We start from the raw sequence: 13,332 nt of genomic DNA on the forward strand, positions 1-13,332 counted from the left end.
GCTGTTGTGCTTTACAGCTGTCAATGCTGCCGGCTGATGGGAGAAACCAACTTCATGAACGGAGTAATTTGCTATTAACTGCAGTGAAAAATGAATTATGGAAACATGATCTCAGCTCAGCTTAGAGGGTGTTTGCGTTTTATATAACTGGTAGGTTTCTTCATTGTTTTAATGCTTTACGTTTACTGCTTCATATAGTACTCCTCTTTGCCCGGGATTTATTAAATTATTTAAAATCGAGTTTGAGCCTTCGTTGTCAAAAACAAATCTCACTGGATTTTTAAACAATAGCCCACTGACGTGAAGTCATCAGAGATTAGATTGACTAACAGCTGATGACTCTGAGAGCTTTTAGTTATCCGAAAATGAGAGTGCGGACATGGGGTGGAGGTGAGTGTCAGGGGTGATTTGTCACGCAGCCTTAAGACCAGCTATGATGCATCGTTTACAGAGGCAGAGGTGTAGGTTGCAAAGTTAAAGATGCTAAAGTTTTTGCTGTGAGTGATGAGGAGGAGCAGGATTAGAAAGGATTGTAACAGAGGGACAGCTCAATGGTGGTACTTAGGCTCTGTTTTCCCAAACACGTGAATAAAGCAGGTGATGGCTATTCTTTGCTGTATGTTATTTCACACTATGAGGAACTGGTCATCAGTGATTTGTTTCTCTAATTAAATTTTCAGCTGTTTCTTCTCTTTGACCCTCACTGTGCAGAATTATGTATGTATTAAGAGTGTTAAACAATTGTAAATCAAACATTTCTGTGTGCACAGAGTTAAACCTGTGCATGAGCTATGACTTCATGCTACAGGCAACTTACGCAAGTGTCTGTGAATGGGCTGTCATTCATGTAGGAAACGTCTTGACTCCAGTAGTTTAATATTTACATATTGATCGATTTTGGGGTTTTTAAAATGAAACATTTAAAAATTACTGAATTTATTTAGAAACCTAGAGGATTTAGAGAGTTTCTGTGAAGAGGAGTGGGCCAGAATTCCCCCTGAGTGACCAGCTATACAAGAAATGTCTTACCGCCATCCTTCCCAAAAAGGGTTTCCCCACCAAGTAAGCCATGTTTTGCTTAGCTCCTTAAGGGAAACTCAAGGTTGATGTGATTTTGCACAATATAAATAAAATGGAATTGAATTGCTTGGGGATCAAATACTTATTTAACTCAATAACATACAAATCAATTTTTAACTTTTTTGTAATGTGTTTTTTTTTTTTTTCTGGAGTGTTAGTTGATATTTTGTGTATCTCCTTAAAAATTAGAGACTGTTCACTCATTTATAAGTGAGCTAACTTACAAATTCCACTTCTGCTCCCTCTCTCTATTTTTTTTACCAGTTGTCTTTAGCAGTCTATGTTCAAATATGAAAATACACTTACTTAATTCAGTTGCAGTGGATCTGCAAAACTATTGCATTTTGTCTTGTATTCTGGAGAGCCAATGTGTATGTGTGTGCATGTGTGTGCAGGGTTTAAACAAGCTCAACTAAAGGATGTACATTTCTATTGTGAAGCATTTCTCGAACATACAGTTGTGCTTACTTTTACTTACTAATCCCAACCTATATGGGTCACATTCAGAAACAGCTTTTCCCTTCTTACCCCAGCTGGTAAAAAAGTCGACTGCAGTCACAGTCATCTGACAAAAATGTGAGACATGCATGTGAAGACATTACAGATATATAGTGCACTTTCAAATACTATATTTATTTTTCTCTTCTGGGATGAACAGTCTGATATATGAATCTACAGTAAGGCTTAACATTACATTTTCAGCATAATATTTCTCTTTTCATCTAAAAACCAAAACATACAAAAAAAACTTTAGCACCATATGTTATTAATAATATTCATATTGTTCCCAAAAATAGGGCGTAGGTACAATACTGGACATCAGTTTTGCTTCTTTTGTTTTTTTTTAAAGAATGGGGATTCCATGAAACAATTTACTTACATTTTATATTTAACAACAACAAAGAAATCATTCCTTATATGTACTCAATCACAACATGGGTCGTACGGGTCCACTTTCATAAACATGCTACATTTGTAGCAATTTTTGAGTACTAACATTGTGCCAACTTTTGGAATACCCCGGATATACCATATAGCCTACGGAGTATCCTGATAGATTTGTGAAATACACCAACAAGCTAACACAACCTATAAATTGATTGAATATAAACAAAGCAATATTTCCCAACACCTTTGATAACGATTCCAAAAAATCAGCAGCAATTAATATGACAACCATAGTCGCTTCGTTGGAATATCAAATCCATTTTCAAACAAAATATTACAGCCAATTCTACAATAACAACAAAATTAGATACACACAGATTAAGGACATATAGATGACAGGAATTTACAACACAGCAATCACGTTCTATATATATATATATTTTACCCAAATTCCATTAGCAGAAGTACATTTGTGCTCCTGTGTATTTGCTAAAAAGATGCATTTTGTCATCTGCCATTTTCATTCTGTCCGAAAAGAAAAAATCCTAGTGCAGACTGAATTATAGTAAAACAAAAACGTACCGTATGCGGAACCCAGTAGAATAAATCTTATATGAGCAGTAGAGTAACTATTGGGTTTTTTTGTTTTTTTTTGTGCAGACTGGGAAATCAAAATGGCACCACTGAGAGCTGAGTTCTGCTGTAAACTGTGTGGATTTGAGGTGCTGGCTGTAGAGCATTTTGAGACTGCACGTTTGTGGTATGCAGGATCTCTCAGTCAACTGGAAGGCTAAAGCCAAAGAGTGGACTCTTAGTCCACAGCGGTAGCACCTTTTTAAATGTATTTATTCAGCACCAGGTTATGAACAAAAACGTAAAGAAGGAATAAAAGTTAAAAAAAACAAAACAAAACAAAACAAAAATGCACCGTTTTTTAACATCTGAACATTCTGCCCCTGTGGTCAAACGGATGGTCATGACACAAAGGTATAGACTCGAACCAGGTCAAACACTACAATGGCCTGTTGCTACACATTAATGCAAAAATCAGAGGGTTTCTTGTGCAGTCGAGAGCACTTGCATGCTAAATGCTGAGGGTCACCTCACGATGAGTCATAAAGGCATGCTGGGAGGTGGTAGAAAATCCAGAAAATGAGGTTATTCAAAAGAGAAGCAGTGATTGGGCCTGTTTCGTGATCATTCCACAGTAAGAAGACGTAACAACTGATTTTTTGCGCTTTTTGTCGTCAGTTTCTTCCATGTTGTATTCTAAACGCAGGCATTTTTGTTTTGGCTAGAGGACGTATTGTTCACACAAGACACAGAAAACGACACAGAAAGTTTACGCCTTAGCACTACAAATCATTCATAACTGCAAGACAGAAGAAGATGTAAAGGCATAGACGAAAGTACAAAAACAATCATTGGCCAAATCTTTCAGTAACTTGGCTGGTTATCTGCGACCGTGACTCTCCATCAAACACTTCAGAACTAACGCTTTTAAACGGACTATTAACTGTTATATTGTTACTCGCCGAATCAGCTGGGGTTGGCGTCATACTCGAAAAGATGAGGAACCCTGGGTTCAAGTACAGAAGATGTTCAGTATTGCCGTACTTTTTCTCCTATGTCTTTGACATAACCAATTACTGGGTTTCACACAATACCCATCACTTGATTCTGTCACACAGTAAAGTCCAGATGTAACACCATAATGAGGAAACAGCGCAGTCCTCGAGATGACATCTTAGATGAAACTGTAAGACTAAATAGCACTGTCAACGGAGGTGTTAGCTCACAGAATTGAGAACCTGGCTTGATCTGGTTTAGGGTGGGAAAGGGGTCACAGACAGGAAGAATATTGTTTGGTGTTATCATCTTGGTGGGTGTGCTGGCACATGAAACAAGTAAAGAAAGACATTGGCATTTGTTTGCGGACCTGGCTGCCATGGCTGGTTCGAAGCACCCAAAGTAACAAGGCACAACAAGGACTGAGAAGAGCAAGCTTTGCTGTTCAAATCCTCTTGCTGTGTTTTGTGGCTCTCGGACGATGTGGTGTTTGGAAGGTAACCTAACAGAAACTGTCCTGTGCGAGGGATTTCTCTGTGACCTTGTTTATGGTATAAAGTGTGGCAGCCTGAATGCTACACGAAATAGTATACTTCCTACTCCCGCTTAAACCTGTGTGTAGCTTAGCTCTTGAAACCCGTGTATAATTTAAAGAACACAAGAAAAATACATAAAACGTAAAATCCGCTTATTATCTGGCTTCTAGCTAATCATTGTTACTAGTTACAGATTGCGAGAAAGTGGTGATTGCTCTGTAGAAATATTTAAAATATACTGCATGTTCTATAAAAATCCAGAATTGTACATATAGACTCTTTGTAATTACTTTAACTGTCATTACTAGGGATGCACCAACGTAATGAACACTGGTATCAGTAGCAACTAATATCGGCATATCTGCAAAAAGAATTATCTTTACCAGTTGGAGTGGTCAATATTCACCTGTTCTGTGATGACTAAGTGAAAATAAATTGTAAGTATAGATATCTTTGACTCTCTGGCGTAAAAGTGATAATAAATAACAACAACATGGAAAACATTGGTATCGGCATTAACGATCAGTGCATCCCTAGCCATTATTATGCTTATTTTAATGACACGGTTACGCAGGCGTAAATATTCTGCGTCACGTGTCAAGCACCACTAAATGAAATGCAGCCCAGTTGTACATAATCTTGTTTTTGAATCTATACAATACTGTCATTCCACACACAACCACACATGCACACAAAAATGAATGAGTCACAGTGTATTTGCACCTGATTTGGACATGTGTCCACTTCTGGAAAAGGTCAGCAGTGTTTAGAAAGGATGCACTATATGCCAGGCAGCCAACTACCACAAAAAACTGCCCCTACGCCCGTTAATCACAATGAATAATCATTCCCACGAAGGAAATGAATAAATAAAAATGTGCAAACCATAATTTAGTGGTACAGTCCCAGCCGAGGAGTCGTCTAGGATGCAGTATGTTAAGGAAAAAAAATGGAGACCCTTGAGGACATGCCTGGAGATGAGAACTGCATTGAGACACCCCTGAGTCAGCTGGTTCAGTGGTCTTGTTTTTTTGGTCCTGAGGAACCCCTGTATTGGCTGTTTTAAGTGTTTTTTTAATTGTTTTTTAGATTTTTTTTAGTTTAACAATACTTATTATTCATTATTTACTTATTAATGAACTATTAACATGGCTGTTCATTCACTACAACATAGAGGAACTATACTCTGGCTACTGTGGTAAACAGTGAACAAGTTGGTTATTTGCATACACATGTATATCTATACATATGGTGTGTCGGATGTTTGCTCCAGCCTAGCTGACCCAACAGCTCTCAATTACTCAGGGCTGAACATCGCTTTTACGCTGAAGGGTAGCAGACCCTGGATGTTAAAGCTCTTGGTCATGGCAGTGTACCTCATTGCATGTTCTCATGTCAGGATCTCAGTTTGTTTCAGCCTCAACTACGCTGTTCAGTTACCAGAGAGTGTGAGAGTGTTTTCACGGGAGCGCACCAAGGCCCAGCACCGCAGAGACGGGGAAGAGGGCGAAGCAGCAACCGAGGATGGAGCCGAACAATCGGCAGGAGAACAGAATCGTGGGAAAGGGCTGAGGACACACACATGCACCCAGAACCGTTCAAGCATACTTGATAACACTTCAGCACACGCCGGGCCAAACATTCACCTTTTCACACGATCATTCAAGGAATCATACGTAACTTCAATCAGGCCCTTTGCCACGATCTGCCCTCGTGTTCTTTTCCAACCCTGGCAAAAACCCTCTTTCACCTTTAGCCCTGAGTCACATGGTGTCTGCCTTTTACAGTACGATGTTAGCAGGCACGTGAGGCCACAGCAAAGCAGAAAGCCAGTGAGCCAGGGGGAAAAGGAATCTCTGTGTTGCGTAGAGCTCTTGGGCATCCCTTGTTGGGTGCATTTGTACTAATGCCTCATACTAAAGTCATGCCAAACACTACAATGTAAAAAACACACATTATATACGTATTCAGATGAGTCATCGAGTAAATAGATACAATTGAAGTATGAAAAGCATTCTTTTTTTTTTTCTCATGAATTGTAGCCCTCTCTAGAAATGTTAGTCGAGCTCCTTTGACTTCGAAGGATCACTGCGTTCACTTCTTCGAGTGAATTCAGTGTCTTCCCTTGGGTATCGGTTTTGGAGAGCTCCTGCAGATTCAGCAGGAGATGTATTTAAGTGTATAATTGCTGTACAGCAGGCCTTTAGATGGCACACGTTTCGCACAGACTCATTCAACTGGTTCAAGGGGGGAGGGCAGAATAAATTGGAAAGACAGTACTGTAAGATACGATTTGGCTTTGTTTCAACTGCGATATAGCAGGTGTCAGCACAGTTGCCCTGTACACCCATATAAGAGCATCATCTCTTTTAGGGCACACTGATGTTGAGGAGAATATACCTTTAAACATGGCGATGTTAAAAAAGTGTGTGTGGCAAAATATAAAGCTATGTCAGTAACTATCAATGTGGACACAAATATGCACTGAAGTATAATAGCACAGAAATATCTTCTCAGACCTCTTTTTTCCCCCCAATAACCTATTACAGGGCTTTGCAGCCAATAAGTGTGTATTACCTAAACCATTTTTTTTAAATATAAAAACAACATAGGGAGGTTGAAAAAGGATTCAAAAGGGAATGGTGGAGGATTCCTTGAAGGCTGTCTCTGCACTTTGCTCCTTCAGTCTTTGTTAAACACCTCTAATCTTTTTTGTGTTTGGAATGTTTTTCATATGATTTTCTACTTCCTCACAAATTTAGAAAACGTTGTGCTCATTTCTACTACAGTCCCTTCATTGTGTTTTGTTATCTCAAGTGCTGTCACAACCATATGGGGAAAAAAATACAATTATAAGTTAAGGCATGCTGTTGGAGCTTGCCTCCACTGGAGGGCAGTCTGTACTATAAAAATGGATTGTGTGGGTAAAACTGATTGAAGGTCAGTGTGCTTTTTTTTTTTTCTTCCACGCAGGCTGTAGTTTTGATTTGAAATTTGTAACAAAAGTGGCATAGCTGGGACGCTCTTGTGCCATATAAGCTTGCCGAAGGGAGATATATTCAGAACTGTGTCTTTTGGAAAAATTTGTGATTGTGTGCATTGTTAGAATTTACAGAATCATTAAAGGAATTTTAGGCTGAGGACTTCGTAAACATTATCATATAGTTCAATGAGTTACATAAAGAATGGTGGTAAATGTGGGCATATGCAAAGACCTGCCCCCTCTCCTCCATCATTCCCAGCAGGCTTTGCGCAAGTCCCGGGGACATACAGTATGCCCTTCACAAGTATTCACAGGTTCAATCACCAATACAGTATAATGCATTAAACACATTTCATAATGAAACATTCATATGTTATCTACACTCTCATACATAATCCCCCTCTATCAGTGCAGAGGGATTTGTTTATATCACATAACATATTTTAGGTTCATAATTTTCTCTCTGTACTGTATGTTTATTTCCAAAAATAAATCATGACTGTGTGTTTAGACTGTCTTAACAGATTTCCGGTTGACAAAACACACATCTCCTGCAGGAAATTGAGTGACCACAGATGAGAGAAGGAAAGAGTCGAAATGCGGGATGGAAAGAGATCATATCTGGAGAGAAGGAAAGGGGAGAAGTGAAAGAAAATAAGAGCATGTTTATCATATTGTGGATGAGGGGATGACAGAGCTGTGGGAGAAGCCTTCAGAGGGAGGATTCATACTGCAGGAGTTCATAAAGAAGTGGACCGTCCCTGTACCTGATGCCCACCGCATTAGGGCTGACATACTGAAGCACATTTATGGTCCTGCGCAGGCGCCGATCCACAAAGTGCGCATCCCAGGCTGGGTAACGTTTTCTGGGCATGTCTATCTTGATGAGTGGACCCTCAGGTCGGATGGGCCTACCAGCTGCATCCACAGGCTCTGTGGACCTCACCTGGAAAACTGGAAGGCAGGTGTCTGTGGCTGTTTCGTCTGAGTCCACATGTTCCCCTGCCAGACCCCGTGTTGGAGTGGCCTGGGAGCCACGGGGCCCTGGTGTGGGAGCCATTGGCTCAGCTTCAGGGGGTAACGGAAGGCCCCACAACAGCTCAGCACAGCAGGAGCTGGCCAGCACCCTCAGTCGGGGGCCCATGGGGTGTAGGACCCCGTAGTAGAGAACCATACAGGCCACACCTGAGGCAAAGCACAGGAAGACGCCGCAGAGGGCAAAAGAGGCATAGGCGTCAGTGGTGGCTGGGTCGCGATACGCATACCAAAGGGAGCTGAGGATGGCATTTTCTAACAGTACTACTGTGTAATAGGCCACCATTCTGTACCGTGTCCGGCCCTCTCGTACATTGAACCAACAGAAGACATAGACCACGGCCACCACCATGTTGAACAGTACCTCCTCCCACTTGGACATGCAGAAATCAGTGCCGCCATGGATGACCCAGAAAGCCATGGCACACCAATGGAGCACCACAAAAATGCCAAAGTAGATGTGGAAAACAGAGGCAAAGAGGGCAAAGGAGAGCACCCGTGAAGAGATGGTAAAAAGGCGCCAGAACAGATGCACCAGGGCACCTCTGTAACTCATGCTCTTCTTGTCGTCACGTGAATCACGCAGAAGCTTGTGGTAAGAGGCTAGCACCCATGCCAGGGACAGGAGGGAGGACACGGCAGAAAGACCTAGAGAAAATGAAAGGAGAGAGGAAACAAAAGCAGAGGAAAGCTAAGAATTAAAAAGATACTGACACCTACCGACAGATGGTTCTAAAAACATCCGAGAGAAGTTTCCAGTTTCATCTTTAAGCATGAATCATAACCTGAAGATTTATGGTTTTATCCTGGACTTGCTGCTGTTCCTAGCAAACAGTATGTTTTATTACATCCAAAGCAATCCATCACATTTTTTCAAAGGCATATTATTACCAGGATGATCCCACGTCATCCAGTCAACACAGTCTCCGTTTAGTGCACCAATTCAGTTTCCTTAAGACATATAATTGTACAGACAGCAGATATGTCGGAGCAGTAACCTGCTGCATGAAAAATGATAGAGTATTATCTGCAGAGCAGAAACATACTGCCTCTCTGCAAATGTATTGATGGCGTTTCTAAAGACACCCCAGCGGAGAAGGGTATCACTTGTTATGATTGAATTGCCTTCCTTGGGGAACTGTATTCCAAGAGAAAACTAGAATTGCAAAAGAGGTTTCAGTAACAAGAGTGGTGAGTGTTGGAAACCTGATACAAGTGGTGAAGACTGCTGGTAACACTAAATAAGCTGATATGTGAACTCCACAAAAAATGGACTGTTGCTTGGAGATTATGGAGGCATGTGACGACCTCGGTACGTGTTTGATGCATTACACACAAAAAAAGAAAATGTCTTGAACTGTCAGCAAAATATCAGAATCAAATGTTCCTCATGCACAGCCTTAGAGAAGCCCTTACACTGCAGCCACTCAGTCTTGTTGCTCTGGATCATGATGCAGAGCTGCAGCACCAGCTGAGGGGCGCTTTCTAAGAAAGTCTCCAGCAGCCGCAACATGTTGACATCGGCATACTCGTACATCATAGCCCAGTAAAAACGCCGCTGGTTCTCCTTCTGCCGGTGGCTTTGAATGCCGAGGTACATCGTGCGGATGTATCTGCAGAGAGAGAGAGAGAGAGAGACAGAGAGAGAGGTGGAGGAGGTGAAGAATTAGACAGTTCCAGCGTTCAAGTCTTTTACGGTTTACACAATAATAAATACTTTACATTATTTATGCAAAACAGGCAAAAATGTAAGTATGAAATCACTTTTTTTGTCAACACTAGAGGGCATTCTTAGCAGCACTAAAAAAGGGAAACATATCTACATGCTTTACCAGCAATATATTGATGAGTTCTGTGCCTCAAGCTAACTTTTGCTAGTCTTTCTCAGAGCAGTGCGCTGTAGAGTTAAAACTGATAAAACAGAAAAAAAGAAGGAAAATAACCATGGTAACCTATCCTAACAGTCTAAGAAATTCATTGCTTATTTTATTAGGCACAACTGTTAAATCTAATACACCACAATCCAATACAACATTAATACAACTTTATGAAGTTCCTTCAATTTCAGTTTTTGTAGATATGATCGTTTGTTTTTTATTATTGAGGTCATATTGGGTTTATATTTATATTACACAGAGAATATGTTAATGGGGTGGACCCAATATCACAAACACATTTAAAGATAATGCAGGTAAGAACCGCTCGCTGTGATCTAATAATAAACAAAGTAACATTATCACTTTTTGACAATTACAGCAAAAAATAGAATCACAGGTGCATCTAAATACATTTTTGGGTGACTATGCTGTATATCCAACTGTGTAATCACATAATCAGCTCTTAATGTGGAAAATTCGATTTTCAGATTGCTAACAGATTAAGTAGACTTTAATGGTTCAAATATTTAATGGATCTTGCAAAACCTTGTGAATTTTCAGTGATAAAATTGTGATAAAACAAATAATCAAACAAAAAGAATGATTTGTAGCATAGACGGAGCCCTGTCTAAAGCAGAAAAACACACCACTAGTATGATTGCATTGAAAACGCATGATCATCTCTCTGGCCTTCAATGGTGCGGTGATCGAACTTGTTATGAAAGTAGGACAGGATAGTAAGCAAGGCAATAATAATAATAATTCTATGTCTGCACATGACTCATATTGTCAGCTGGTGCAGTGGCTACTTTCATGACTGAAGGGGTTTCATAATAGTGAAGTGACTCTGATGAAGCCGGAGAATTAGGTAATGCAGCTGAGATGTGGAAGGTAACTGAATCTCACTTCTGGTGCAATCATACCATGCCACGTTCAAATTATAATGAGATTTCAGAAAGTTTTCCAAGTTCAGCCTTGTATGAGCTCACTGACATCCCTACTGTGGTCAGGAACGTCTCACAACATGCTTAAAAATCCTCTGTGGAAATATCAATCCACCCAACAGAACAAAAAAAATGTAAAACAACAAAATCAAAGCAGGGCTGTTTCTTCTTTCTAGAAAAAACTGTTATCATAAATGACTTTGACAGTTATAGTGGTTTATAGTTATCTTAACAGTCACTTCCTCTATTGCATATTGGGTGGTAGCTGCAGGGTCTATCTGCCTGAGCTGGCAGAGTGGCCAGATAAATCCAGCACTTGATGTGAAGGCAGTCAACCGAGGACAATAGTGTAGCAAGGACAGAAATAGACTAGACAGTAGCACTCCCCCAAACAAACAGAGAACCAAAGGATCTAAATGCAGCTCCTAAAAGTGAGACCCAAATTCACTGCAGCGTAACAAACACAACCAGAAAATGCTTATGAGTGGTTTTCAGCATAATTAGCTTTTGCATTTGGGTACTGGGTAAGAGATTGCTGTTTAATTTGAAATGCGGCTGAGAACAGTGCACTGTAAAGAATGCGTTTGTCAAATAGAGTCTGACTGATTTTGGTCACTGTTTTGAAGGAGATTCCTCCTTACCATAAAACTCCAATTAAGAGACAAGACTTTCAGTTAAATGTGAGAACACTTAATATACATATGGTACATAATTACTTGTGCTCAAGCTATAATTGATGACCTCTATATATGCTTTGTTTCCCCGAAATGACAATATGATTATCCTCCAGCATAAGGATCTGTGTAGCAAAATGAGGGTGTAGATACACAACTTTATATCTCAGGATAGGGGTCTTTGGCCCATCAAATGTAGCAATGTAGCAATATTTTAACATTCCTTTAGTAAAACCTGACTTCTTAGTGGACGTCTTGACTCGCTCTTTCACTACATGACACAGTTTCCATTTTTTTTCAGGTCTTGCTGTTTTAACACAGCATAATCACTGTCTTACTGTAGGCCATCCCAAATTGTGCTGCAATTGTATGGCCAGTACTTTGTTATATTACCTTATTCCACTTTATAAATCTGACATATGTACATGACATTAGACAGCTAATAATGCTACACTATTTAATCTGCAAAGAGGAGATAAGGAGGAGTTCAGTATGCATATTATGCATATTAAAACCAGTGTATGAGAAATGTATGAGAAACATTAAAAATGTCTGCTTTTTCTGCTATTTTTGGTCTTTTAAAAATGAAAATATTAGGAATATTTAATCATATTTTGTAATTTATACCCCAATAAACAAAACTTTTAATGATATATTAATGATGCATTTTCACTTTGGCTAAAACATAACTGACAGCGCAGGACAGAAAATCTTAATCTGCAGACTTTAGACACTAGCTGTATAATGAGGTACATGTTCATGGTTCAACAGTAGGTTTCTATAGGTAGCTCATACTGTCATTAGCAGAATTGAAAATGTGGTTGATAAATAGAATAAAAATGGCATAAAACATACATAACCATGAAATACGCATACAGTATAAAGTTTTTGAACTTACTGTAATAGATCTGTTCTGTTCTTAAAGTTGTTATATAAAGCCCTTCCATGCAGTGGGATTGCATGGAGTAATGGAGTAAAGCAGAGCTAGATCTGGCTTGGCAAGGAAATTAGGAGCACAGGGATGAAGGTTTTTCTCAGGACAGTGGATAAGAGGAACAACAGAGGGGCAAAATGGGCAAGTTTTTTGGCATCAATAGCTCTGGGCTGCAAGAGGCACCATTATATTCAGAGGTAAAGGCTGGCATTCCGTGACATTTTCTGTGAGACTGGTAAATGTCAGATGGAACAAGTCAACCCCACTCCCTCACTAATGACATGCCACAGAGACCTACACAGGCCCTTTGTCTCCATCCCCCAGTTTCCATTAGCCTGTGTTCCATAGATACGTCTCACTAGTTTGTAGTGCCACCATCAGAAACAGTAATCTTCATGGCCTTCATAGCTTGTGCACTTAAAAAAATCTAGAAATGAGCAGCTGTGGTTAGCCACAGCAGTGTTTTAGCTAAATGCTACTGCCAGCATGCTAACATGAGTGAAATAATGCTAGCAGACTGATGCTAAACAGGGTCACCATCACAATTTAGCATTGGCACTTTAATACTAGTGGCACTAGTCATTAAGGTTGTGGTTTTCCTTTTTTCTGTGAGACATATTGTGGCACCACAGTGGTGCAGTGATTAACACTATCAGCAAGACTCCGCTGGAGCCTCCCTGTGTTGGGTTTACTTGTCTGCGTGGGTTCTCTCCAGGTGACCTGGCTTCCTCCTACAGTCCAAAGACATGCATATTATGTTAACTAGCGATTCTAAATGGACAATATGTTTGAGTGCTTGTCTGTCTCTCTGT

General features: G+C 40.0%; 1 protein-coding gene across 1 annotated transcript in view; it reads right to left on the reverse strand.

The window, feature by feature from the left end:
- Window positions 1-1,698: 1,698 nt before the first annotated feature.
- xkr6b (XK, Kell blood group complex subunit-related family, member 6b) overlaps window positions 1,699-13,332 on the reverse strand; it is a 75,146-nt gene continuing 63,512 nt past the window's right edge. Inside the window, exons 2-3 of the mRNA XM_004541910.3 lie at window positions 9,508-9,704; window positions 1,699-8,739 (exon numbers count right to left, since the gene is read on the reverse strand). Coding sequence (XP_004541967.1) covers window positions 7,769-8,739; window positions 9,508-9,704 — 1,168 coding nt within the window. The 3' untranslated portion in view covers window positions 1,699-7,768. The remainder of the gene's footprint in view (window positions 8,740-9,507; window positions 9,705-13,332) is intronic.

Source organism: Maylandia zebra, linkage group LG15 (assembly GCF_041146795.1).
Source record: "Maylandia zebra isolate NMK-2024a linkage group LG15, Mzebra_GT3a, whole genome shotgun sequence".
Taxonomy (NCBI): Eukaryota; Metazoa; Chordata; class Actinopteri; order Cichliformes; family Cichlidae; genus Maylandia; species Maylandia zebra.